Raw genomic sequence first — 23,011 nt, 5'->3', positions numbered from 1 at the left:
TTTTAAATGTTTTGCTTTTTTCTGCTTCTGTGTTATCACAAAGTGACATCCATATTATCAGGAAAATGTGTTGTTTAGATCACGTTCTTTTTCTAATCTAGAAGGAAAATTTTTAATTCAGAACACTGATCAGAAGTGTTCTGTTCAACTATTTTGACCATAACCAAACAATAGATATCCACATTATTTCCCTTATATTCAGGATACTGCACTCTTTTCTTGATGTTGGTGTTGGAGGGGTTTTTTTGATTGTGTTGTGGGGTTTTGTTCTTGTTACATTTTTTCCATCTATTCTATTTGGATTTTACAGTTTTGAACAACAGCTGCACATGAAAACACAGAAAATTCTTCAAGTAAAGCAGAGCCAGGTTAGCATTCACAATTACTGCAGTTCTTTAAATTTTTTAATTTTTTTTTTTCAAAAACAGAACAAAGATGCTGGTTTCATATTTAAATTCAGCTAGAACAACATTTGGTTTCTATCAAAGCTGAGTATATATTCATCTTGAAAAAGGCATCTACAAATTTTATAGAAACTAAGAAAAAAATTGCACTAAACTTATGTCTGACTCACATTATTCAGCACAACACAGGAGATGGTAAAACAAACTATCCTTGAAACTAACAAGAGACTACCAGAAATAATCTAGTAAAGATAGCTACAATAAAGCAATGGAAAGCAAACAGAAATACTTGATTTTCTTCTTGGGAACTAATTATTTCCTTTTAGCCCCTGATACTCTACTTGAAACCCCTCTGAGTTATTGTTACCTTTGTCAGAAGCACTCACCTTCACTCAATTAGATGTGCAGACAGATAAATACCACTGATGGAAGGTTAGGAAGGAGTCTGTGCTCTTGTTAGCACACAGAACATACAATTTCACAGCTTCTTAAACACCTACTTTCACTACTTCAACTGAGCTTTGTGTGAGAAATCTGTGATCTAATTCTCTTCATTTTCATGTTCAATATTGAACATAACAGCAGAACCATCACTGCTCAGTGTGACCTTGCCAGCAATAAGCTTGCATAATTTCTCAAAGGTACCACAAAGTCGATTCACTTTGGGAAAAGAAAAGATGGTTGTGAGAGGTATGTAAACCTCATTTCCACTGACAAATGGTTCCACGTTTTTTTCAACAAGCACTTTTCCAAGATGGTCTGAAAAACAGTCCATTGAAGGCTGGAATTTGGATTTTCTCTCAGGATCGTCACCATACTCCTTATGTTTTGACATTAAACGGTGCTTAATGATTTGGGCTGTGGAAATAACTTCACTGATCACTGCATTCTGCAAGTACTTCTCATCTTTAAGACTTGGGTACACTGCTTTGAAGACCTTTACAATATACAAGAATACATAAAATGTTTATCACTATCACACACTCAGATTTTAACATTTGCTGTCCAAAAAAACTTCTAAAATGTGAACATCTTTTTTTATTCAATCCTGTTTTGCTTATTAAACAGTTTCAGGTAACGAGAACTAGGCAATGAGCTGGTTTTCTCTATTACAACTACACTGGCAGTTAACTGAAATTAAACACCCCAAAACCCAACAGGCTATATCTGCAAGCTACACTTGTAGATCAGGCAAGGTAAAGCCCTGCACTTCTTTACCTCTTTTCAATAATTCTGTTACGTCTCGCATTATGGGGTTCATTATGGGAACAGTTCCATAGTGACAGAAATTCTACTACTTCCAAAACCGTCATCTGGAAACCAAGACTACAGCATGTCATTTATTGTTTTTAGAGTAAAACATTAAATATGCTCTCACAGCTGTAGGGAATGCTAAAAATAGATTGTGACATCAAAATCTGTGAACCTGTAGTGTGTTCTACACTGAGCTATACTCCAAGGCAATTAAGGAAACTAAGTAGGCAATCTCATTCCCACCAGGTTACTAGGAAGTGCTTTATACCAACACACTACCAGTGAAGTTCCACTGTCTGTAATTATTTCTTACTTTCCAATTACATCTTGAAATGTTGAATTATTCCCATAAATTAGTTACCTAAAAAAAATTAATTTGATAAGAAACACACAACATAAAACAAGAGTGTTAATCTCAAAGGATGCCCATGCCAAAACTCTCTCCAAAATGACCCTGTAACAGGAGCTAATGGAAGCAATTTCTAGTGCATGTCCATCACCTAGAGGTACTTCCAAGTCTGGTGAGCATTAAAGAGCACTTCATAATTCTGTTAATGGCAGTAGATGACAAGTGACATTTCACATGCATAGAAATTTCAAATACAGAAATTACAAATGTTTTTATAGCTTGGAAACCGTAAAAGATAAAGCCACAACACCACTTTATGTTTCAGTTCAGGTCACAAGTCATTTGAAGACATTTAGATATTTTTACATGAAGAACTGAAATATTAGAGTATGTTCACTGAAACAAATAATTTATGACCTAATAAAATTGAATAAAACCCCAACAGTGTATTTATTTTTGCATTGTTACTTCATGTCAACTCTGAAAAAACTTTGATTTATATCACATGGCATTTAGTAAGACATGATTTTTAAAATTTTTTTATGCATCTGAAAAATCTGTGTCATTACCAAGAGCCACATAATAAATAAAATTAAGGACTAGAGGAAAAATAGCTGGCAGAAAGGAAAAATTTCATTCCAAGGATAGGAGTATCTTAAGATAAGAATGATTATCCATATTGTTATTTAGCAAATACCCTGAAAGTTCAAGGCCTTTGTACAACTGGAAACACAAAGAATGAGACTGTCTTGTTCTGATGGCAACCTCACAGGCAGTCATAGACAACTTTACTCTTTATTCATACCTCTAAAGGAAGAAAATAATACTTACTGTTTTGTAAACTGCTTCAGTGGGTTTCTCAGACTGAAGAGATTCACCAGTTTGGGGATATTTTCTCACAAACACACCTATTTGGGTACAAAACCCAACCTTCTCCATTCCTGTTGGTGGGTGCCCAACACCAGTAAATTCCACTGAGTAATTATAGCATCTAGCAGTCTCTAGAGCCCTAAGAAAGACAAATTATTCCAATTTATGAAATATTCATCTTTCCATGTGATAAAGACCCATTCTTAAGGAGGAGCAAGACTTTAGGGCTGTGAAGACTCGAACATAATTTCTCTAACAATACTCCCATGCCTGAAGATAAGCACTGTCACATCTTGTGCCAGAGCTGTAGGATGCCTACCATAGTCTGAATCATTTAGTATCAGTAATTGAGCCATCCAAACATTACTGTTTCTTCTAAAATACGTGCATAGAATGTTAATGCTCACAGTTGCTTGGTCACCAACCTGGAAGTCAGCTAAAAATCGATTTTCAAGAACAAAATTATTTCAGAAGAACCCATAAAAAACATACGCACCTCTAAACCACAAGAGACCAGTTAATAGAGAAAGAGTGGTTTGCTGTAAATATAGAAAGACTAAAATCTACCTAATCAAGGTTACAACAGTGTGTAACATCTAAATGAAAAGTATCTTGTAGTACATCAGCCAGTGTGAACAAAGGGATGGGGCAGGGAACCAAAACTGCACCACTTACCTGAATCATTCTCCATGAAAAAGAAGAAAACTAAATTAACATCTCATGTATTTTAGAGGATAATGTAATATTTCTATTTCACAACACAAAGGCTTTCTCATGTTTACAGCTCAAAAAACCCCCACATTTCTTCAGTGATATCAGTATTTTTAACTCACATCTATCTAAAAGCAAAATCTAAATCTACTTGAAGTAATAGAAATTGTCTCTAAGGTATTCTAAGGTAGCTAATTACAGGCAGGTTTTAGTATCATTGTGTATGGAAAAATGCGTGCATCCAGCTTTGCAAAACTATTTACTCAAAAATCACTGGATACTTTAAAGTGTATGGCAGAAACAATATAGTTTAAGGGGCAAAATTTCCAGGATAGATACACCAAGAGTTGGCTATTGAGGTATGGCATTCTTTATTGTACCATGTATTTTCTTCCACAACTGCTTGACAGTTGAATGTTATCACAGCATCCCACTTTCCCTTTGTTTTATTTTTATTACATTCCTGATATTAAGGATGAGATAGATTTTATGGAACCCTCTGTCATGTGCATATGATTTGCATTAAATCCTTCCTGGTGCCATGATCCATTAAACTATCCTGTGCTCAATGTGCCCCACTGCTGTGGTTATCTGATAAATCTGCTTGCATACTCTTACTGAGTGCTTTGATTACACACCATATATAGCAAATCCATTTCTTGGATTTTATGAAGAATTTCTATAGCAGGATATTATGCAAAAAGATTAATTGATATCTTACATTTCAACTGTGTTAATTGTAATAAAGATATATAAAAATTAAGTAAAAGTTTTAAATCTTTTTTGCAGAGCTGTTACAGTAAAAGCCAATTTAACCACTACCATAAAATATAAACCCCCACAGAATGTGCTTAACTGCTCTTAACAGCAAGGAAACCACCAAATCAGGAGGTGACACTTCACTGACAGCAAACCACATGAGGGAACCATTGTGAAAATGCACAGCCACTCATTTCTCACACTACTGGGCACTCAGAGCTGCATCATATGCACCCAGCAAATGATGTTTAGTACCTTACCAGCTCTGAAATTGTGCTTGGCTCCACTCGAATTTGTGGTCTGGATGCCTGTATAACATCACTCTTGAAAGCAAAGGGTTAAATTCAGAATTTGGAGTGCTGATCACAACTATGCTTGGAGCCATGAAACCAAACACCACTTCAGGAAACTTCTTCAGCTCTGATTCTTCCAGATGTTCTATTCTGAAAAGAATAAGATGTTTGTGTTTAAAAACACACTACTGTAATCTTAACAACCAGTCAAAATAACCCCAAACCCTTATCTGTAACTTGTAATTTTACACCTATCTCTGCAATATGAGCACTGGCACTGTGGCCAAGTGGCAGCACAGGGTTTTTGCCTGAGCAAATCTCCTCTTGCATCTTGTACTTTTTCATGAGTATCCTCCTCCCACCACAAGCACTTCTTGAATTGCTTAGTATGGCTAATTTAAACACAAGTTAGAAGATACCACTTTTCTAGTTTTCTAATTCTACTCTTCTGCTTGAAGGGGTTGATCAGGCCTGTTTGGAGCATGTACAAAATTCCAAACTGAACTCTAACAGACATAAGAAACCATTCTGTATTGTCCTAATACTCACAGTTCAATACATGTGACCAAGTCAAAACCAAGCATGCAAGGATCTTTATGGGCAACTGAACCATGATGCAAGGTAACAGTTAGGGATCTTTCAGATGGTTGCAAATAATCAACAGGAAGAGGAGACAATGTATGCCTACAAAAGTATTAAAAATATGATGTTACAGGAAGAACCTTAAGACAAGACAAATAGTGCATGTAAATGAACTAGCTAACACTCTGCATAGATACCTCATAAATCTCAGAAAGGTTAACTGCTTTACATGAATATAAAAAAGAATATGCAATACAAACCCTTTTTGTAACTACCTACAGTAGGACAGAAAAAGCAGAAGTTAATCCAGAAACTGTCCTTTGTGTTTATAAAAATTTCCATTATACTCTCAAGTCACTTGGAGAGCCACTTGTAAATTCTGGTAGCGGTTCAATTCCAGACATACAGTAAGTCTGTTTTAGACAAGCCTTGCAGGGTTTCAAGGGGAGTTTTAGGCAAGCATATTACCTATTTTTTCCAAGTAAAAGACACAGAGAAACCAAAGTACGTGTGCAAATTTCATTCTGAAATACAGCACTAGACAAAACGCACAATAAATATTAAATATAAAAGGTTACTTCTCTTCATTCTTAATTTCTCACTGAAATGGTATTAATCTGCTTTCAAGACACCTGCATTCATCTATCAGACCAATGCTTCAAAGATCACAAGAACCTCTCATTTTAGACAGTTCTAAACCGGACACCACACATCGAGCTAACCTTCCTAATTCAAAATGACAAACAAGAACAAGTCCCCACCATGGTGACTAATAGTTCCATGTAGATTTCAAACAGACCAAAACTGATCTTTCTGAAGACAATAATGACACATATAAGCATACATAGATATTCCTAACTCCATGCATTAGTGCCTTTACAAAGTGTTTCTTTCACATGTGCACACCCTGAGGGCCTCTGCATGACCCAGACCTTTGGCTGCATTAGGTGATGCTATGGGCACCTACACCAGGAGTCCCCAGGCACAGATCCAGTGTAACCAACAGTGAAACAGAGCTCTTCATTTGCCAAACTGCTATTTCTGCAGTTACCCTCATTTTGAAAGCCTCTACAAGAAATGCTGCACCGTGCCACTTGTATTTGGTTTGCACGGCAAGGCAGCCAGGGGCCATAGGAGGGGCCTCTCTGAGGGGAAGGCCATGCTGGAGCAGGTCCTGGCAGGAACCTCTGCAGCAAGGAGCCCACACTGGAGCAGCTTGGCTGGCAGGACCTGTGACCCAGTGGGGCACCCATGCTGGAGCAGCCTGCTCCTGAAGGACTGCACCCTGTGGAGCTCTTCATGAGTTCTTCTGCTCATGAAGAACTGCAGCCCTGGGAAGGACCCATGTTGGAGACGTTCAGGGAAGTCTGTCTCCCTCATGGGGCAGGTGACAGGCTGGAGCAGAGGAAGGACTTCTCTCCCTGAGGAAGCAGCAGCAGAAATAACATCTAATGAACTGACTGTAATCCCTATTTCTCACCTCTCTGCAGCACTGCAGGAGAGGAGGTGGAGAATAGGCAATAAAGTGAAAGCCATGAAGGAGTGAGGGGTAGGGGTAAGGTGTTTTTAAAATTTGCTTTACTTCTTATTATCCTACTCTGATTTTGATAATAAATTCAACTAATTTCCCCAAGTGGAGTCTGGTTTGCCCATGATGGTAACTGATGAGTGATCTCCCCCTGCCCTTTAACTCATGAACACTTCGCTGTATTTTGTCTCTCTGTCCAGCCAAGGAATGGGAGTGATAGAGCAGCTTTTGGTGAGCTCCTGGCCTCCAGCCTGGGTCAACCAACCCACCACACCATTAGGTCAAGACAAACACAACTTCAAAACAACCAAAGAACTTACATTTTCTCTTTCATTACATTTGCACAGATATCTAGCCCAGCTAACACTTCAATGCAACTGCAGAATTTCAGCATCCAGAGAAGGCTGCAATCAGCACATCCTAAATCTGCCACCTGTAAATTACATATTAAAACATGCATAAATGCTATATATTTCTAAGTAATTTCAGAGACTTGAAAAATTAAAGTTCCATACTTATCAAAATAATTTCTCAATGATAAAGCATTTCAGAATCATAACTAACACTTACAGCTGCCAGCAAGCAGGACAGATGCAGATTTGAAAACTATTTTTAAAAAAGTGTATATGAAGATCCTGCAAGATTTAAAAAAAAAAATTAACCTTTTGTTACTACAGCTACAAACAAATACATGTAGGACATCCCACTGACTCTGGAGAATGTCTTCCACATGGGTAACAATCAGGTATGATTTTAAGTATAAAAGCTGCAGCAATTTTCACATTCACCACTGCCTTTCACTGGGCTCTCCTCTGTATTTTCAGTCCTCCCTTCAAAACACTGAGAACAGGTTCACCAGCAGTCAAGTTAGCAGCAAAGACTCTGCATAAAACAAGTTTACAGGCTCAGTCTAATGTTTAAGTGGGGAACTCCGGGGATATTCAGACCATGAAGTCAAATAATAGATATTCTTTCCTGTAAGCTGAAAAGATAGTTGAGTATGTAAACCAACCCCCACTGCTGTTTCTCAGGCTCAGTCAAGGCTGAAGCACACTGCTGTTCTCCATGTGAAAATCCTGGTTTGTTTCCATCCAGTTTATCTATGTAAACAGCAAGTTCACCCTCCCACCCCTTCCATATCCTGAATCAGAAAATTCAAACCTTTAAAGACAAATGTAAAACTGGTGAATATGTTCTCTTTGAAAGCAGATTACAGTGCCACTGCATCATAGACTGGATTAGATTTTTATTAGCTACTAGAAGTATGATTACATAAGTAATGCAGGTGCATCAGTTCCTTGCACGTCCCCTAAGATATAAACATCAGTTTAAGTGTTAAACACTGCATACTTGAGAAGATCTTTTGGGGAAGGAAGTGGGGAGGACACATTAGATGAGAGCAAACACTACAGAATGTTACTTAAATCATTTAAATTTTCACAGTGAGTAGTGAAACAAAGCTCTGGTATATTGGGTGAACACAGGTGACAACACAGGTGGAGGGCCATAAGACTTTAAGAAAGTGGAGATGAGTTAGCCTCACATAATCCCACACTCCCAGTGTCACTTCTCATCTGAGGCTATCTATGCAAATGGTGACATAAACCTGACATGCTACACAGAACTAACAGCTCTGGAAAGCAAAACACAACTATGAGGAAAGCAGCTTGAGCCAAATTCTGCAGCATTAAATTAAAAACAGAGTGCCCACTACTCTCAAAAACAGTCTAAGGCGTTTCTCTTGCTTAAATACTCCACTCTTCCCATCAAGTAACATTAATTTTGTGTACCCCTGAAAAACAACATATCACGAGGTATCTGCTAAGGCCATTCAGTTTTAACACTTCCTCCACTACTGTTGTTTGGTAATTAGGTCAACAGGTCATTTAAGCATTTTGTCTTCCTGAGATACCAAGAGTCAACTTACTTGCAAGTTTATATCCTAAAGAGACAAAACTTACCAACCTTCTTAGGTTTATACTTCTCCACTAAATCTTTAACGAACTGGTAGCGTTGTTTGTACAAAGGAGGTTGAAACTTAATAGTTTGCGTAAACCCTTCTTGAAAGTTCTTATCCATAGTATTCTGGCAATGCTAAAATAAAAGGTTAACTCTTATTTTCTGAAGCACTTCATAACATATCTAATTACAAAGTTTTCAGTGGTGTTTGAGTCCGAATTAAGCAGGGGTAGACCTGATCTGAGTTCTATTCGAAGAATGACAAAAATATTGGGATTAGGACGATTAGGCTGTTCCCTTCACATGTAATTATGTAAATAACCTTATGCAAACAACTACAAATCATATACAAATCTAAAGAAGCAAATTTCATAATCTAACACTCTCCATCCAGCAGACCTGGACAGAGACTACAGCCAAATGCATCTGGGCCAAGCCTGCACACAACTTCATTGCTCTACGAGGTCTTTTACACACAAACAGAAATATTTATTTGTGTATATATAGGCACAAAAGCCGGCTGGGCGTCTGGGGACTGACCCGTCCCCTGCCGCCTGAGGAGCTAAGCGGGCCCGCTGGGCTCCCCTCAGCAGCGCCCGCGTGAGGGGCCCCCCGCGGCACCCACCGCCTGAGCCCCGCCGGCTCCCGAGACACCCCGGCCCCCGACCCACCGCCTGCCGGCCCCACCGCCTCCCGGCCCCCGACCCACCGCCTGCCGGCCCCCGACCCCACCGCCTCCCGACCCCACCGCCTGCCGGCCCCCGACCCACCGCCTGCCGGCCCCCGATCCCACCGCCTGCCGGCCCCCGACCCCACCGCCTGCCGGCCCCACCGCCTGCCGGCCCCCGACCCCACCGCCTCCCGACCCCACCGCCTCCCGGCCCCACCGCCGGCCGGCCCCCGATCCCACCGCCTGCCGGCCCCCGACCCACCGCCTCCCGGACCCACCGCCTGCCGGCCCCACCGCCTGCCGGCCCCCGACCCACCGCCTCCCGGACCCACCGCCTGCCGGCCCCACCGCCTGCCGGCCCCCGACCCACCGCCTCCCGGACCCACCGCCTGCCGGCCCCCGACCCCACCGCCCCCCGGCCCCCCACCTCCCGGCCCAGCCGGCCCCTGCCCCTCGGCGGGGCTCCCCCGCCCTTCCCGCTCCACCTTCTCCCCCACGGCGAGCTCCCTCCTGGCACAAGCGGGGTGCGGCACCTCCGGGGAGCGCGGGGAGCTCCAAGGGCCAGCCCTCAGTGCGGGGGACGTTCCCTAAGGCGCCTCAGTGCGGGGCGATAAACCAGCTCCAAGGGCCGGCCGAGGGCTCACCTGTTGGACTGATCCGTGCCACCCTCCCTCGGTGCGTGGTTTTTTTTTGTTTTTTTTTTTTTTTTTACCTCAGAGAGAAAGTTTATTAAGAGAAGTCTTACACTTACCAGCTTACAATGCTATGGATTCTGGCATCACGTGAAATTCTACTTACAAGTCAGTATAATGGATTCTTTAGAACAAAAAAAAAAGTACAGAGAAGAACAATAGTAAAGTTTACAGTAAAATCCAATTCACAACACATTGTAAATTCACACTATGTTCTCCTTCCTAACAGTTCATAAGAATTCACCCTAAAATATACCACTGTAAGTGAAACCTTCAGAATTATCAGATGTTATAATTCTCCACTGTGAACAATATAATCTCAGAGATATCCTTTCTGATTGTTCCATATCAGGTGATGACATGGATTGGAGATCCAATCTTTGGAAGACTGGCAACATGAAAGAGATGGTGAGCACTACTTGCAGTTTTGAGCTGGAAAATCTGCTTTGACTCCAGGGTGTCTGATCTACTTGCTGAAAAAAAGTATTGAACAATTCTTCTGATTTTTCCCCATTAAATAAAATAAAGGGCTTTTTTTACTATTTTCTCACTTAAAAAAAAAAGATTTAGTCTAGTTATGGTTAAAATTTTTGTTTTATTTTGTTTTTCTCTTATGCAGTGGCACATCTACTAAACAGTCTCAAGGCATCATAGAATAATTTATGTTGGAAGGGACCTTTAGAGGTTACCTACTGCACCCCCTACTTAAAGGAGGTCCAAGTCAATGATGCTACTTGGAAACTTCAGTTCCAAGGTAATTTTGACATTAAGTCTAGAATTTCAAACTGAATACTCAAATTGTGTTAGCTCAATAAGCCACAAGTCAAGCAGGTTTTTTTAGAGAAGCCTTTTACTTTTGCACTCTACACAGAGCAATAAACGATATGACTATACTGGAATAAAAGCATCTCACAATATAAAGTCATGAATCAAGAAATCCTAAACTGCTGACATTTATTTCCTTTAGTAACTGGAATGAGAAAGACAACTGTAGGCAATTCCAATACTTTCCCCATAAAGTTGCAGTGATTGTAATTAAATCTGATAGCAAAAGAAACTTAATGCAGCACTGCTGCCAGGAGACTCTAGTCCATATTGATATTTGACAGGAATATACATACAGCAATACTGCTTAATCTCTAATTCAAGAGCTAAACCGTCCTCTCAGCCTAAATTCAGAGGAGGTTTAGTGACTGGAGTACTAGTCTTTTTCTCCTCAGCTTCAATTAACACATTTCGCCCATTAAAAAAAATAAGAAATCATCTGTGTGGATGGAAGTGAAGCTGCTGTTACACACAAATCACATTCTTATTCACCTCGTTTTGGGGTTCTTTGGTTTGGTTTTTGGTTTGGTTTTGTTTTTCTTTTTGGCTGTACTCTGTAAAAACCAAGTGGGATGCCTGGGGGAAGAAAATCTAATTAGGAGCAAATGGATTTATAGGTTGCAACTCTATGTGAGGTTTTAGCATCACCACCAAAGAGTGAAAGAAGTATAAAAACATGATCTTATAGAGAGTAAAAAATACTGAGGTTTGGAACATATTTGACTAAATATTCCAACAGGAAAAGGTAAATGCATGGAAACACAATGAGAGCAATATAAACTATAACAGAAGTATGGGCTGTCTTGAAGTGGTTACACAATAAAAATTAAGGAAGTGCTCCAAACAACAATAACAAAACCATTGATGTTCAAAGAAAAGTTACCACTCCAGCTGTGTCCAAAAGAAGATCACTGTTATAAAGATACTTTCTTGGAATTAATTTTCTAATTAGTTCTCTGATTTGATATAAGATTGTTAAATGGGTATTTACTGCATCAATAGGGTAGAGCCATGCAAGTAGTTAAGCTTTTGTGAACGTCTTTGGAAATCAGCCAAGATGAGAAGAGGAGGCCAAAAGGAGACGGGTGGTTATTTCTAGAAAAGAGAGGTGAAAAGTCTTGATAGCAGGACAGGCGGCTTAGAGAAGCTGTTAACTGCCAGGCCCCTGATAACACTTCTCTGCTAGAGTACAAGCTCTAAGGTACTTGAAGGGCCAGTGTAATGAAAATAAACTCTTTCTCAATGTTTCAATGTGTAATAAAGAGTGAAGGTATTTTAATGTTACTTCCAACAGTATTTAACTTCTCATCTCTAAATTAAAAATCTGGGTTAGCTTTAGCATGTAGAGATGCTATTCCCATGGATGATTTCATACCAGCTTCTTCTCCCTGTAGCTGTTTCCCGATGCACTGAGCAATGGGGAGCCCTTCTGTGTACAGCTGAACATACTTTGGCACATTATGCCCAGCTTGCATTCATTTCACTGAACTATTGGTTTATTTTTGCACAGTCATTTGATATTTAGAATATTTTGCCAATTCTTTTAAATCACACTTTCAGTCTCCCTTTTGTACTTTAAGATTGACACCGAAGTATGTAACTAGTTATATTGGGTTTGGGGCAGGTTTTTTGTTGTTATTGTTGTTTAGGGGTTTTTTGTTTGTTTGTGGGGTTTTGTTTTGTTTTTTGTTTGTTTGGGTTTTTTTGCTCTTGTAGGCAAAACCAGAGGATTTTCTCTTTTCCGTTTTTTCTTAGTAATTATATGTAGACAGTGATTCTCTCTTAGCTGTTTAATTCCGTTTGTTCCGAGTCTGTTTGATGGGCTACAAGTTTCCGAAATGGCTTTTGAGCTGGAATCGAGCAGCAGGGAACAGTTACTGTTTTCTGGGTGTCTGGGGTTTCTCAGAAGCTGCTCAGAAGCCAGGTCCCGGCCAGAGCAGTGGCATGAAGTGAACAGGCTGGGCCGTCATTGCCCTCCGGGGCTCCAGCACACCGAACACGCCCGACGTTTCTTCCTTCCCCAGTAGGAAAGCTGAGGATGCCCCATCCCTTCAAGCCCAGGCTGGATGGGGCTTGAAGCAGCCTGGTCTAATGAAAGACGTCCCTGCCCACGGCAGGGGGTTTGAACGAGATAGATGGTCTTCAAGTTCCTCTTCCAATGTAAGTCATTCTATGACTTCTTTGCTTCTCCACTGCTGTGGAGGCAGAAGCGGCCAGCGCCAGCCGTGCCGTGGCCTCATTACCAAAGACAAGGCACCGAGGGGACCAGTTTTCAACTTTGTTCAATCGGTAGCTTAATCGACCGAACTCCGTGTAACGGTGTCAGCAGCCGCCCGCCTTGGGGCCACAGAGTGCCCTCGCTCTCCCTGCCGCCGATGTCCCGCCTGCCGGGCCGCCGCGAGGCGAGGCGAGGCGAGGGCGGGCAAGGCGCGGGGACCGGCCGGGCCGCCGGCGGGAGGAACAGCCTTGCTGCCGGCGGGAGGGGCCCCGCCGAGGCCCCGGAGCTCCCCCGCCCCGTCCCCGCCGCTCCCCGCGGGTCGGTGACGCGGCCCCGGAAGGCGCCGCCGTCACTTCCCCGGCCGCCATCTTGTCGGGGCTGAGGCAGCGCCCGCCGGCCCCGCTCCGTGTGCGCGGCCCGCCCGCCCGAGCGCCGACCCGCCATGGCCAACAACAGCCCCGCGGTGGCCAACTGCCAGGGGCAGCAGGCGGCCCAGCACCCGCCCGGCGCCGTCCCGCCCGTGCAGCAGCCGCTGCAGAGCGGGGGCCCCAAGCCGGCGGCCTCGGGCAAGCAGGGCAACGTGCTGCCGCTGTGGGGCAACGAAAAGACCATGAACCTGAACCCCATGATCCTCACCAACATCCTCTCGTCGCCCTACTTCAAGGTGCAGCTCTACGAGCTCAAGACCTACCACGAAGTGGTGGACGAGATCTATTTCAAGGTGAGCCCGCGGGCCGCGCTGGCGCCGGGCCCGGTTTGGTTGCGGCCCGCGCCTTTTCGCCTCTTATCTTGCGGTGAGGGATGGCAGTAAATATCGGCTGCGTTGCTGAGCTGGGGGAATCCAAAGCTCTGCCTTCTCTGCCTCACCAAGGAGGCGCGTTCCGCGTCGGCTGTGGAACTGCGGAGCCGCAAATTGGGTGTGAAGAGGGCAGCTGAGCCAGGGCGGTGGGGGCGAAATGGCCGTCCGAGGGCTGCGCCGTGAGGCGGAGAGAGCGGCGCGGGCGCGGAGCTGCCGCCGCGGCCGCAGGCCGGCCCTCGCTCCGCGCGGCGCGGGGCCGCACACACGGGATGGTGGCGACCGGCGGTGTCTGCCTGCGGCTTTCATTCTCAGTTCCAGGGTAGGATTCCCTCCTCCATAACTCGGCTTACGACTGAACGGGTTCGTTTTAGCGCTTCTCTTGGCGTTAAGTAGGATGTGCTGGGGAGATGAATGATCTGTATCAGGGCACCTATGTCTCGGTTCTTGTTTTGTTAGCAGGATTGAATCAGTTTTGCACCGGGGCTTCCATCAAGCCACTCTCCCAGGTAGAGGTATGCATAATTAATGCTAATCAACGCAGCCACTTTCTTTGTTCTGATAACGACACCAAAATTTAGATAACTCAAGCCTAGATAGTTCAGTTAGACACCTGTGTTTTGGTCGTTATTGGCATATTTTTTCAGGTGAATTCATTTTGCTTGATAATGTTACTATGTCAGCTGGTGGGTTTCAGTATATTTGAAATAAATAAAATAAAAAAAGCAAAGGTAGCCTTTTTGTTTCATTTATCCAAGCCGTATCAAGTTACTTAAGGCACTATAACTCTGAAAAATAACTCCACCACAGTATTTTGAGATTTTTGGCAGTTTGTGCTTACTTATGCTACTGTTTTTTCACATAAAGATACATTTCTCTGCCTGTGCTCTGTCATTTGGAGCTGATTATTTATTTCTTCTAATGCTTAGTGCAACGTATATTGTCGGCAGCATCTCTCCAGTTAATTTACTACATGCTGCATGTGTGAGAGACTCATGACTATCCAAATAGAAAGTAGAAGACTGTACTTATGCCATTGACTTTTAGAGCTGAAAAAATGGTGAAAGAAACATATTACCAGAAAATTTGAGAGCTTACTCTGTTTTTAAAGTGAACCCTTTCAGATGCACTAAAAGGTATTTGTTGTGATTTGTCATCTTTGTTCTGCTAGAGCTCAGCAGCAGTAAGTTAAATACTCCATTTGCTTCATCTGCTGTTTCATTCCAAAAGTGGTTTTATCTTAATTTTGGGAAGAATTTTGACATGCCATTAAAAATCTGTACATTGATCTGATTTGTTTACTGAACTTGGCACTTAGTGACTCAAAACTGCATGCTAAATAAAGAGAAAACTCAGCCCCTTACTCACTCATGAGTAATGGTTGTGAGGGAGAAGATAACCTGATGGTTAAGCTGCTTCATTGATATGAAGAAGATTTGAATTTCCTTTATGTTTTAAGGTTCCTGAATAATTACTGTGGGGTTTTTTGTTAGTTGTTGTTGTTTGTTGTTTTTTTAATGAGCGTGATGCCTGTCATAGCAGCTGTATTTTCAAGTGTATTTGTCTAAGAAACAAGTGGCTCTTCTAGAAAATTTTAGAATGCTGGGTGCTGGCTTATCAGGAAAGGTGATTATAAGTCGCACAGGCAGCTAGTGATAAGGACCATCTTTGAAAATATGGATTGTGTCCAGATACTTGAATTAATTAATTTGTAATTCTGGGCTCCTGTTTCAGTTCTGTATCTACAAAGTGCAGGACTTCCTCTTTCTTTTTCCCTGGCCTTAACACCGTGTGCATGTCCTCAACTTCATTTCAGCTGTGTGTTTCCAACAAGTAAAGCGTACAAAGCGGTCTCTGTGGGATCAAAACTTAAAATATCCGCTTTTGAAATGAGTATTATTTTCAGGGTTTTGTTGTTTGTTTTAATTGATACCTGTCAAAGCCAGTATGTTTACGTTGACTGTAAAAAAGTTGAAGACTAGCATTTACGATAGTGTTATAGTCGATCCTTTGCCTAAAAAATACTTTTCATTTCCTGTGAGAGGCAATACTATATAACCAGGATATGCAGTGTTATTTTTGTAGTATTTGTGAACTTCTCATGCTAACAGTACAGGAAGTCGTAGTGGATTTTGAATTCTACAGTATTGGCTTCTCTCATATTTCCTGTTTGGCAAAGGCAGCAACTGTAAGAAACCCAAGACAGTTCAGCAACTTCTGGTGTTAGTGTACCTCTGATTTCATGTGATTGTGCATATAACTGGTTTTCTTTCATGTATTGTTAAGGAATGTTAATTTGTGAAATACCGTACAGCATGAACTCTTGCTCCCAATCCAGTGTAGCACTATTGTATCCTTTTTTGTCTTTTACATATATTTTAAGTTGATGTGTTTAGGAAATATATTTGTTCATTGAGCCAAATATTGCTTCTTTGAATTTCAGAATTTCAGATGTAGCATAGGCAGTTATGTGGTTCTGAGCTTGTTTATGACTCTTATTGTCAAGTTTTAGGAATGGTGTTGATTACCTGTGTTTGTGCACTCATCCCTAAACATATCTCACAAGATTTGTCTTGGGCAGATTTTACTTGTTGGTACTTAGGAATCATTTTATCTAAGGACATCACTGCAGTCTAAGGGAAAAAACATTGACTTTATGTTAGAATACTACGCTTGATAAACACATTTCTTTTGTCCTAATAGTAAGTGATAAAGAAATCTCTAGTTAAGTTCACTTCAGAAATAAGACTTAGGAATATGAAACTGTCTATTTTGATTCTTGTAGCTGTCTTCAGCCATTAGCACTAAACTTGTAAGGTTGTTTAATCACCCGAGGAAATAGTAGTGATGGGATTTGGTCATAAAGTATTTGAAAGTACATGGAATATAGAGTAAGCCTGGATATTTCCTTTGAGATTATGGGATTTTGTTTGTTTTAAGTTTCATTCAAGATTTTGGCTCTAATTTCTTAATACAATAATTTAAAAAGCCAAGTGCTTTGCTTTAATGACAAAGCAGACTTGATCTTGAATTTGCTAGAAGGCAGTTTTTAAGTTTGGTTTAGGATATCCATTGTTGAATTGTACTTGTGCAGTCACCTAACACTATGGAGGTTGTAATGGTAATGTTCTTTGTTTCCTCCTGTCCCCCACCTGACTCTTGCAGGTTACGCATGTTGAGCCATGGGAAAAGGGCAGCAGGAAAACAGCAGGCCAGACAGGGATGTGTGGAGGGGTAAGTAGAAGTACGTGCCTTCTTCAATTTTTCTGTCTGGTAAATAACTTCCCAAAGCATAGATAAAATGACCTTGTATGTTGGCTCGGTCTCTAGATATAAAATATTTATTACAAAGAGTAGATACATCCTTCTCGCTTCCAAAGCTGTGGATGTAAGTAGGGTTACTTTTCCCACACAGCTTTGTTTGTGGATTTAGATTTTATCCTGCGTTAGTTCTCATATTCTTTTGTAGGCTTAGGACAATGTCTTTGTGACTTCCTGCATTCTCACCTAACTTTCTGCTTTTGAAAGGTGCGTGGTGTTGGAACTGGAGGAATTGTGTCTACTGCTTTTTGTCTGCTCTACAAGTTATTTACACTGAAGCTCACTCGTAAGCAAGTGATGGGCCTTATCACTCATACAGACTCCCCATATATTAGGGCTCTTGGATTTATGTATATTAGGTAAGTGTCCATATCATCAACTAATGACTGATGGAATATGCAGAAAGCTGTATTAAAATTTTACATTGTTTTTGTGCTTGAAGGTACACACAGCCACCTACAGATCTATGGGACTGGTTTGAATCCTTTCTTGATGATGAAGAGGTATGTCGGCGAGGGTAATAATTTGTTTTCTTTTGTTTCTTTTCATGTTACTATTTTAGGCTTAAACATTGCTTGATAGGGTTTTCGGTAGTTTGAATGTTACAATGTTATGTTCTTGTTTACATTATGTACATTAATTAGTGCAGGAAACAGGTTTGAGCTGGGACCGGGATGATTTCTCTTAGATTTTGAAGATCTAACAGATTTTTTTCATTGGTTAAGATGTTACTGTGTCAGATTTACAAAGCCATGTGGAACAGGTATACTGAATCAGAATGCAGACAGCAGGCTGTGTGAATGTGTGTCTTCTGTGTGTTTTTTTAAATCATAGTTACTTTTAGGTAAGGTGTAGGAAATCATGAGAGTGCTAAATTTGTGTTATGTATTTATTACTGGGATAGGGGAATTGATGCTTACATAAAAGAGTGGGAACTATATGGTAGAAACCAACGTTCACCTTGGAAAATACCAGAAATCTTTGTGGTTATTATTAATGTCCTGGAACAACTAAACTCAGGATTTCTTCAGAGAGAAGCTAAAAGCCTGATTACTGCATAAGGTGGCATTATTTCTGGAACCTTGATGTCTTTGTTAATGGGGCACATAAGGAGATGTGCTGCTGAAGAAATTCAGTAAAGAAATTCCGTAAAGAGGCTGCATTATTATGCAGTCAGATTGGAGAATACCTTTAGTATCCTAGTCCTGATTTACTGTTTGGGTGAGGTTTCTTGTGCTGTGAAGTTGAATACACAGTCTGGTACATACTGCTGCAACTTTTATTTATTGAGCAGGTTTTAAATTACATCCTAAATTTAAGACTAGAACAGGAAGAATCACTTGCCATCTCCAGTGTGACAGTAGGCATCTACTTGAAGAAATTTTAAATGTTGGAGTTGCAAATGATGTCCAAATACTGGTACTAAAAATAATGTTTATTATACCTGTGTCTAACTGCAATGCAGTGTATTTATTTTAAATGGCTTCTTTCATGCTGAGTATCAAAAACACTGAGCAAAGGAAACAGCTGGTAATTTCAGGTAAACTCATGCTATAGTAGACTTCTAACAAAAATGAAACCAGTTGGACTCTTGTTTGAATCATTGTAATGTCCTTCTCCCCCAGGTGGGGAGAGCTAATACGAATTCTCCTCTGCAACACTGGAGTGTAATTTATGAGAAGGATTGGGGTGGCTTCATTCTCAGGGTCCCACAAAGTCAATTCCAAGGACAGTAAAGCAGTCACAAGTACAATACATTGTGCAGGTCTTAACTGGTTCATTATTCAAAGCACTTTTTTGAGTTTATACATCTCAGTTCTTGCTCATACTGGGTATCAAGATGTGTTTATTTCTTGTTGTTTAAAATCTCCCACTATATTTTTGGAATTAGTGTTTCTTTCCCAGCTGCTCTCAGTAACTTTGTGTTATGTAGAAAACCTGCTTGGGGCTGCTTAATTTCTTACCAGTCCTGGTCAAGCTCAGTAGGATGAAGCAAATTTTTATATATGGAATTATTTAAACCTACAGGATTTTTTTTTCCCTCCAGTTCATAAATTGTGGAAGCAGTTCATCTTTTGTCATGCTGCTGTGAAAACCTTCCCAGGACACAGAGTTACTTTTCAAAATGCTTCTTATGTTTATTTTGTTTAACTGTACGTACTCTCCAGGTGCTACGTTTAACTCCTCTTTTTCTTCTTTAGATCTCTGCAGCGATTATATTTGGAAAAACTGTATATCTGAACACTTAAATGTGTGTGAGTGCAAGCAGTTTTACGTTCAGATTTTCTCTTCCTGTTTAGATAACAAATCTCACTTTCCTTGTGTGCTTGCACTATAGGTTTGGGACTGACAATAGCTGACTAACATGTCCTGAGCTGTGAGAGGGCATAGCAAGAAGGCCTTCATGCGGTAATGACCCTTTTCAGAGACAATGGTCATCATGGATTATGCGTTTCCAATTATTTGTTCATTTATTTATTTTTTTACATATTTCTAAATTAGAAACCTCACTGCTTCATGGCAGTTGGTTTGCTATTGCTTCCAATTCTGTTAGGATGCCATTTTGTACTAGAGGTTTTTCTATGATCATTTTTAGATAGGCAATGATGTAGCTCATAAATGATTTAGGCCACAGGGTTGGGTATGATGGTGCGCAGTTGAACATCCACAAAATGGAGTATTAAATGTAGTTTCAGAGGACTTCTCAACTTTGTGGCATTTAAATACAATGCAAGATCATACCATATAACCAGACTGTGTAAGGGGATTTTGCATTAATCTCTTCTTCGACAGTCCCTTACCATCCAGATGGCTGCAGGATTAGTATGTGCCTGCATGCATATATATTAAGTCCCGTTCCCTATCTGTAACATTCTGCCAAATCCAAAGAGTGCAGAGTTTGAATTTCTCTAAGGAAATGTATTAGAATATGAGACAAGTAAACTTTCATAATCATGAGACTTCAATAGGACAGTAATGTAGCAGCATTTTTTTTTTTAATCAGTAAAGAATGTTTTTGACCATCAGGATATTTTTTGCTTGTATTTTACAGGACCTGGATGTGAAGGCAGGTGGGGGTTGCGTTATGACCATAGGGGAGATGCTTCGTTCCTTCCTCACTAAGCTTGAATGGTTTTCCACGTTGTTTCCAAGAATTCCTGTGCCAGTCCAGAAAGCCATTGACCAGCAAATTAAAAGCAGACCTAGAAAAATCAAGAAAGATGGCAAGGAGGGGATGGAAGAAATAGACCGGCATGCAGAACGTAGACGTTCAAGGTCACCTAAACATTATTTTTAAAATGAATGTTAAAAGTTCAATATTGAACTACTTATTACCAGCAACATGTTGTCTTTTCACTGAGATGGGTTTTAAGGCAAGAGGTAATGGATGCTAGTGGATTAAAATAATCAAATGATATTTGGTATTTTAGATTAAATACAGGCTCTGTATGTAAAGTATAAATTGGAAAGAGGATCTCTTAACGACTGAAGGAGGTGTTTCATAAAGAATATCTTCTATTTTAAAAGGTCTCCAAGACCAAGATCCATCAGTCCCAGGAGGTCTCCCAGAAGATCCAGAAGCAGAAGTCACCATCGGGAAGGCCACGGATCATCTAGTTTTGATAGAGAACTAGAAAGAGAACGAGAACGGCAGAGATTAGAACGCGAAGCAAAGGAGAGAGAAAAAGAAAGACGGAGATCCCGAAGCACCGATCGCTCACTGGATCGGAGGCGAAGCAGAAGCAGGGACAGATACAGAAGCCGGAGTCGAAGTCGTGACAGGAAAGGAGATAGAAGAGACAGGGATAGGGAGCGAGAGAAAGAAAATGAGCGGAGTCGGAAAAAAGAGAGAGATTATGATAAGGAAAGAGGCAGTGAGAGGGAAAAAGATCGATCTAGAGAAAGGTCGAAAGAAAGGAAAAGTAAGGGTGACACAGAGGAGAGAAGACACAAGGATGACAAAGATGAGAAGAAACACCGCGACGACAAGAGGGATTCCAAAAAAGAGAGAAAGCATAGTAGAAGTCGAAGCCGGGAAAGAAAGCATAGGAGTAGGAGCCGGAGCAGGAACACAGGTAAGCGCAGCAGAAGCAGGAGCAAAGAAAAATCAAGTAAACATAAAAATGAAAATAAAGAGAAGTCAAATAAACGGAGTAGAAGCAGAAGCAGAGGAAGAACAGATAGTGTTGAGAAGTCCAGAAAACGAGATCAGAGTCCCAGCAAAGAAAAATCTAGGAAGCGAAGCAGAAGCAAAGAACGTTCCCACAAACATGATCACAGTGATAGCAAGGACCATTCTGACAAACATGATCGTCGAAGGAGCCAAAGTACAGAACGAGAGAGCCAAGAAAAGCAACAGAAAAACAAAGATGAGACTGTGTGAATTCTTTCAGAAGTGGATCACATTGAATCCTATAAATGTTTGATTAAATCCTGCTTATTTTTTCTTAAAGTTGAGATTGTGCAGTAGTTGATGAGCACTCTTCTCCAACCTCCCTCTAGGCTGCAGATTGTCATTTCCTATTTTGGGTAGGGAAGTGCCTTTGTAAACCCATTCAATGCATTGACGGTTTCGAACCATTTGTTTAGTTTAATTTGTAATGCGGAGATTGTTGCATTTTTATTGTTCAGATGTTTCTGAAATGTACAGTCTGTACATATGTCCTGAAAATGTTTTAATTCCTTTGGCATGGTTGCCATGTTGGTTAAATTTGTATGAGGCAATAAACTGCCACTAATTATACTTTCCTTTTGTAGACGTGGAATTATGGTTTGTATCCTGAAGTTAGCATGGCTGTGCTTTCCATAATAGTATGGCTTTTAGGGATGGATCTGGAATGTGTATTATAGCTGAGATATTTATGTGCGTACAATGTACATTGAGGGCTGCAGATTTAGAACTACCATTTATGTCCACTGTACCTGCTGTTTTATCCAAAGCTTTTAAAATGTATTATGTTGATCACCAGTGGTGTTAAATTGAGTGGACTTTCAGAGATAGTGGTTTTGATGCAAGGATTTAGATTATGTTTGGGCTCGTGTAGTAATTCTGTAGAAAGGCTACCTCAAGCGGACACTGTAAAGGTTGACGGATGAGTACCGTAGCCATCTATGCATTTTATTTGAAGAGAATCCATGTAAGCTTCCATTTTATTTTTTTTAGAAAACACAATTTATCCATTTGTGGTCCTTTAATGTTTTTAAGCAGCTGCACTCTGTCATTTATGATAATCCTGGGCTAATAAAGGCATTTAAGATGGGAAGAGGGAGGTAGGAAGAAGAAAAATATTACAAAGGATTTCAGTTTCAAGCTTCCAAAGCATTTTTATAAGTGTAAACATTTAAAATAAGAATTAACTGATAGTGTCCTTTTTTAATTCATATTTTCTACAAATAGTAAAGATCACAATTTGTGCTGAACATTTCATCTGGCAGATTTTTTTTTAAACAGGTTCTTAGAAGCAAAAACCAAAATGCATTATAGAAAAAGATCGTATCGTTAAAGTCCAAGTCTATTTCATAGATTATTCTGATGACTTGTATACTAAGTGAGGAGAACCATCTGGAATAAACTCTCAATTAATTCCTTTGTATTGAGTGTCAGCTTTTCCCTGCACGTTCATTACCAGTTAAAGAGTACTTCAAGTCCTCCACATTTTATTTTCAGATCAAGTGACACTTTGTATGCATAAGGGATTTTATGTAATAAGTAACTTACAATGAAGATGTAGCAAACAAATGCCACAGCCCCAAGATAGGAAGAATGTGAAGTGGGAATC

The 23,011-nt window shown here is 40.7% G+C and overlaps 3 protein-coding genes across 8 annotated transcripts; 2 read left to right on the top strand and 1 right to left on the bottom strand.

The window, feature by feature from the left end:
• Positions 1 to 382: 382 nt before the first annotated feature.
• HENMT1 (HEN methyltransferase 1) lies at positions 383 to 10,083 on the bottom strand. Of its 6 annotated transcripts, none has more exons than XM_066192323.1 (7): positions 10,024 to 10,083; positions 8,716 to 8,844; positions 7,071 to 7,183; positions 5,190 to 5,324; positions 4,608 to 4,790; positions 2,839 to 3,016; positions 383 to 1,341 (listed from the first exon to the last, which is right to left on the bottom strand). In XM_066192323.1, exons 2-7 carry the CDS (start codon positions 8,827 to 8,829, stop codon positions 946 to 948), a joined length of 1,119 nt encoding a protein of 372 aa, XP_066048420.1. In that variant the 5' UTR covers positions 8,830 to 8,844; positions 10,024 to 10,083; the 3' UTR covers positions 383 to 945. The 6 variants fall into 6 exon arrangements, with proteins under 6 accessions (XP_066048420.1, XP_066048419.1, XP_066048421.1 ...); XM_066192322.1 differs by lacking the exon at positions 10,024 to 10,083 and adding an exon at positions 9,865 to 9,982; XM_066192324.1 differs by lacking the exon at positions 10,024 to 10,083 and adding an exon at positions 9,807 to 9,872.
• Positions 8,968 to 9,970, top strand: LOC136294877 (basic proline-rich protein-like). The gene is made up of 2 exons (XM_066193068.1): positions 8,968 to 9,014; positions 9,343 to 9,970. Exons 1-2 carry the CDS (start codon positions 8,968 to 8,970, stop codon positions 9,968 to 9,970), a joined length of 675 nt encoding a protein of 224 aa, XP_066049165.1.
• Positions 10,084 to 13,541: 3,458 nt separating the features above from the next.
• On the top strand, positions 13,542 to 21,975 carry PRPF38B (pre-mRNA processing factor 38B). The gene is made up of 6 exons (XM_066192318.1): positions 13,542 to 13,835; positions 17,076 to 17,144; positions 17,439 to 17,590; positions 17,674 to 17,734; positions 20,284 to 20,507; positions 20,760 to 21,975. The coding sequence occupies exons 1-6, from the start codon at positions 13,557 to 13,559 to the stop codon at positions 21,613 to 21,615; spliced, it is 1,641 nt and encodes a 546-aa protein (XP_066048415.1). The 5' UTR covers positions 13,542 to 13,556; the 3' UTR covers positions 21,616 to 21,975.
• Positions 21,976 to 23,011: the final 1,036 nt, after the last annotated feature.

This window comes from Chamaea fasciata, unplaced genomic scaffold (genome assembly GCF_029207755.1).
Source record: "Chamaea fasciata isolate MVZ Bird 193981 ecotype frontalis unplaced genomic scaffold, bChaFas1.0.hap1 SCAF_10, whole genome shotgun sequence".
NCBI classification, from domain to species: domain Eukaryota; kingdom Metazoa; phylum Chordata; class Aves; order Passeriformes; family Sylviidae; genus Chamaea; species Chamaea fasciata.
This window is presented reverse-complemented; position numbering and strand designations above follow the sequence as displayed.

Bases quoted from the DNA above. Each gene is read 5' to 3' on its own strand.
- LOC136294877 (XM_066193068.1), top strand. From the start codon at position 8,968: ATGACAAAAATATTGGGATTAGGACGATTAGGCTGTTCCCTTCACAT. The intron at 9,015-9,342 runs GTAATTATGTAA...CCACCGCCTGAG, and splicing joins TTAGGCTGTTCCCTTCACAT to CCCCGCCGGCTCCCGAGACA.
- HENMT1 (XM_066192323.1), bottom strand. From the start codon at position 8,829: ATGGATAAGAACTTTCAAGAAGGGTTTACGCAAACTATTAAGTTTCAA. The intron at 7,184-8,715 runs GTTGGTAAGTTT...TGTAATTTACAG, and splicing joins AGAAGTATAAACCTAAGAAG to GTGGCAGATTTAGGATGTGC. The intron at 1,342-2,838 runs GTAAGTATTATT...TATATTGTAAAG, and splicing joins CTGAAGCAGTTTACAAAACA to GTCTTCAAAGCAGTGTACCC.
- PRPF38B (XM_066192318.1), top strand. From the start codon at position 13,557: ATGGCCAACAACAGCCCCGCGGTGGCCAACTGCCAGGGGCAGCAGGCG. The intron at 17,145-17,438 runs GTAAGTAGAAGT...TGCTTTTGAAAG, and splicing joins AGACAGGGATGTGTGGAGGG to GTGCGTGGTGTTGGAACTGG. The intron at 20,508-20,759 runs GTCACCTAAACA...CTATTTTAAAAG, and splicing joins GCAGAACGTAGACGTTCAAG to GTCTCCAAGACCAAGATCCA.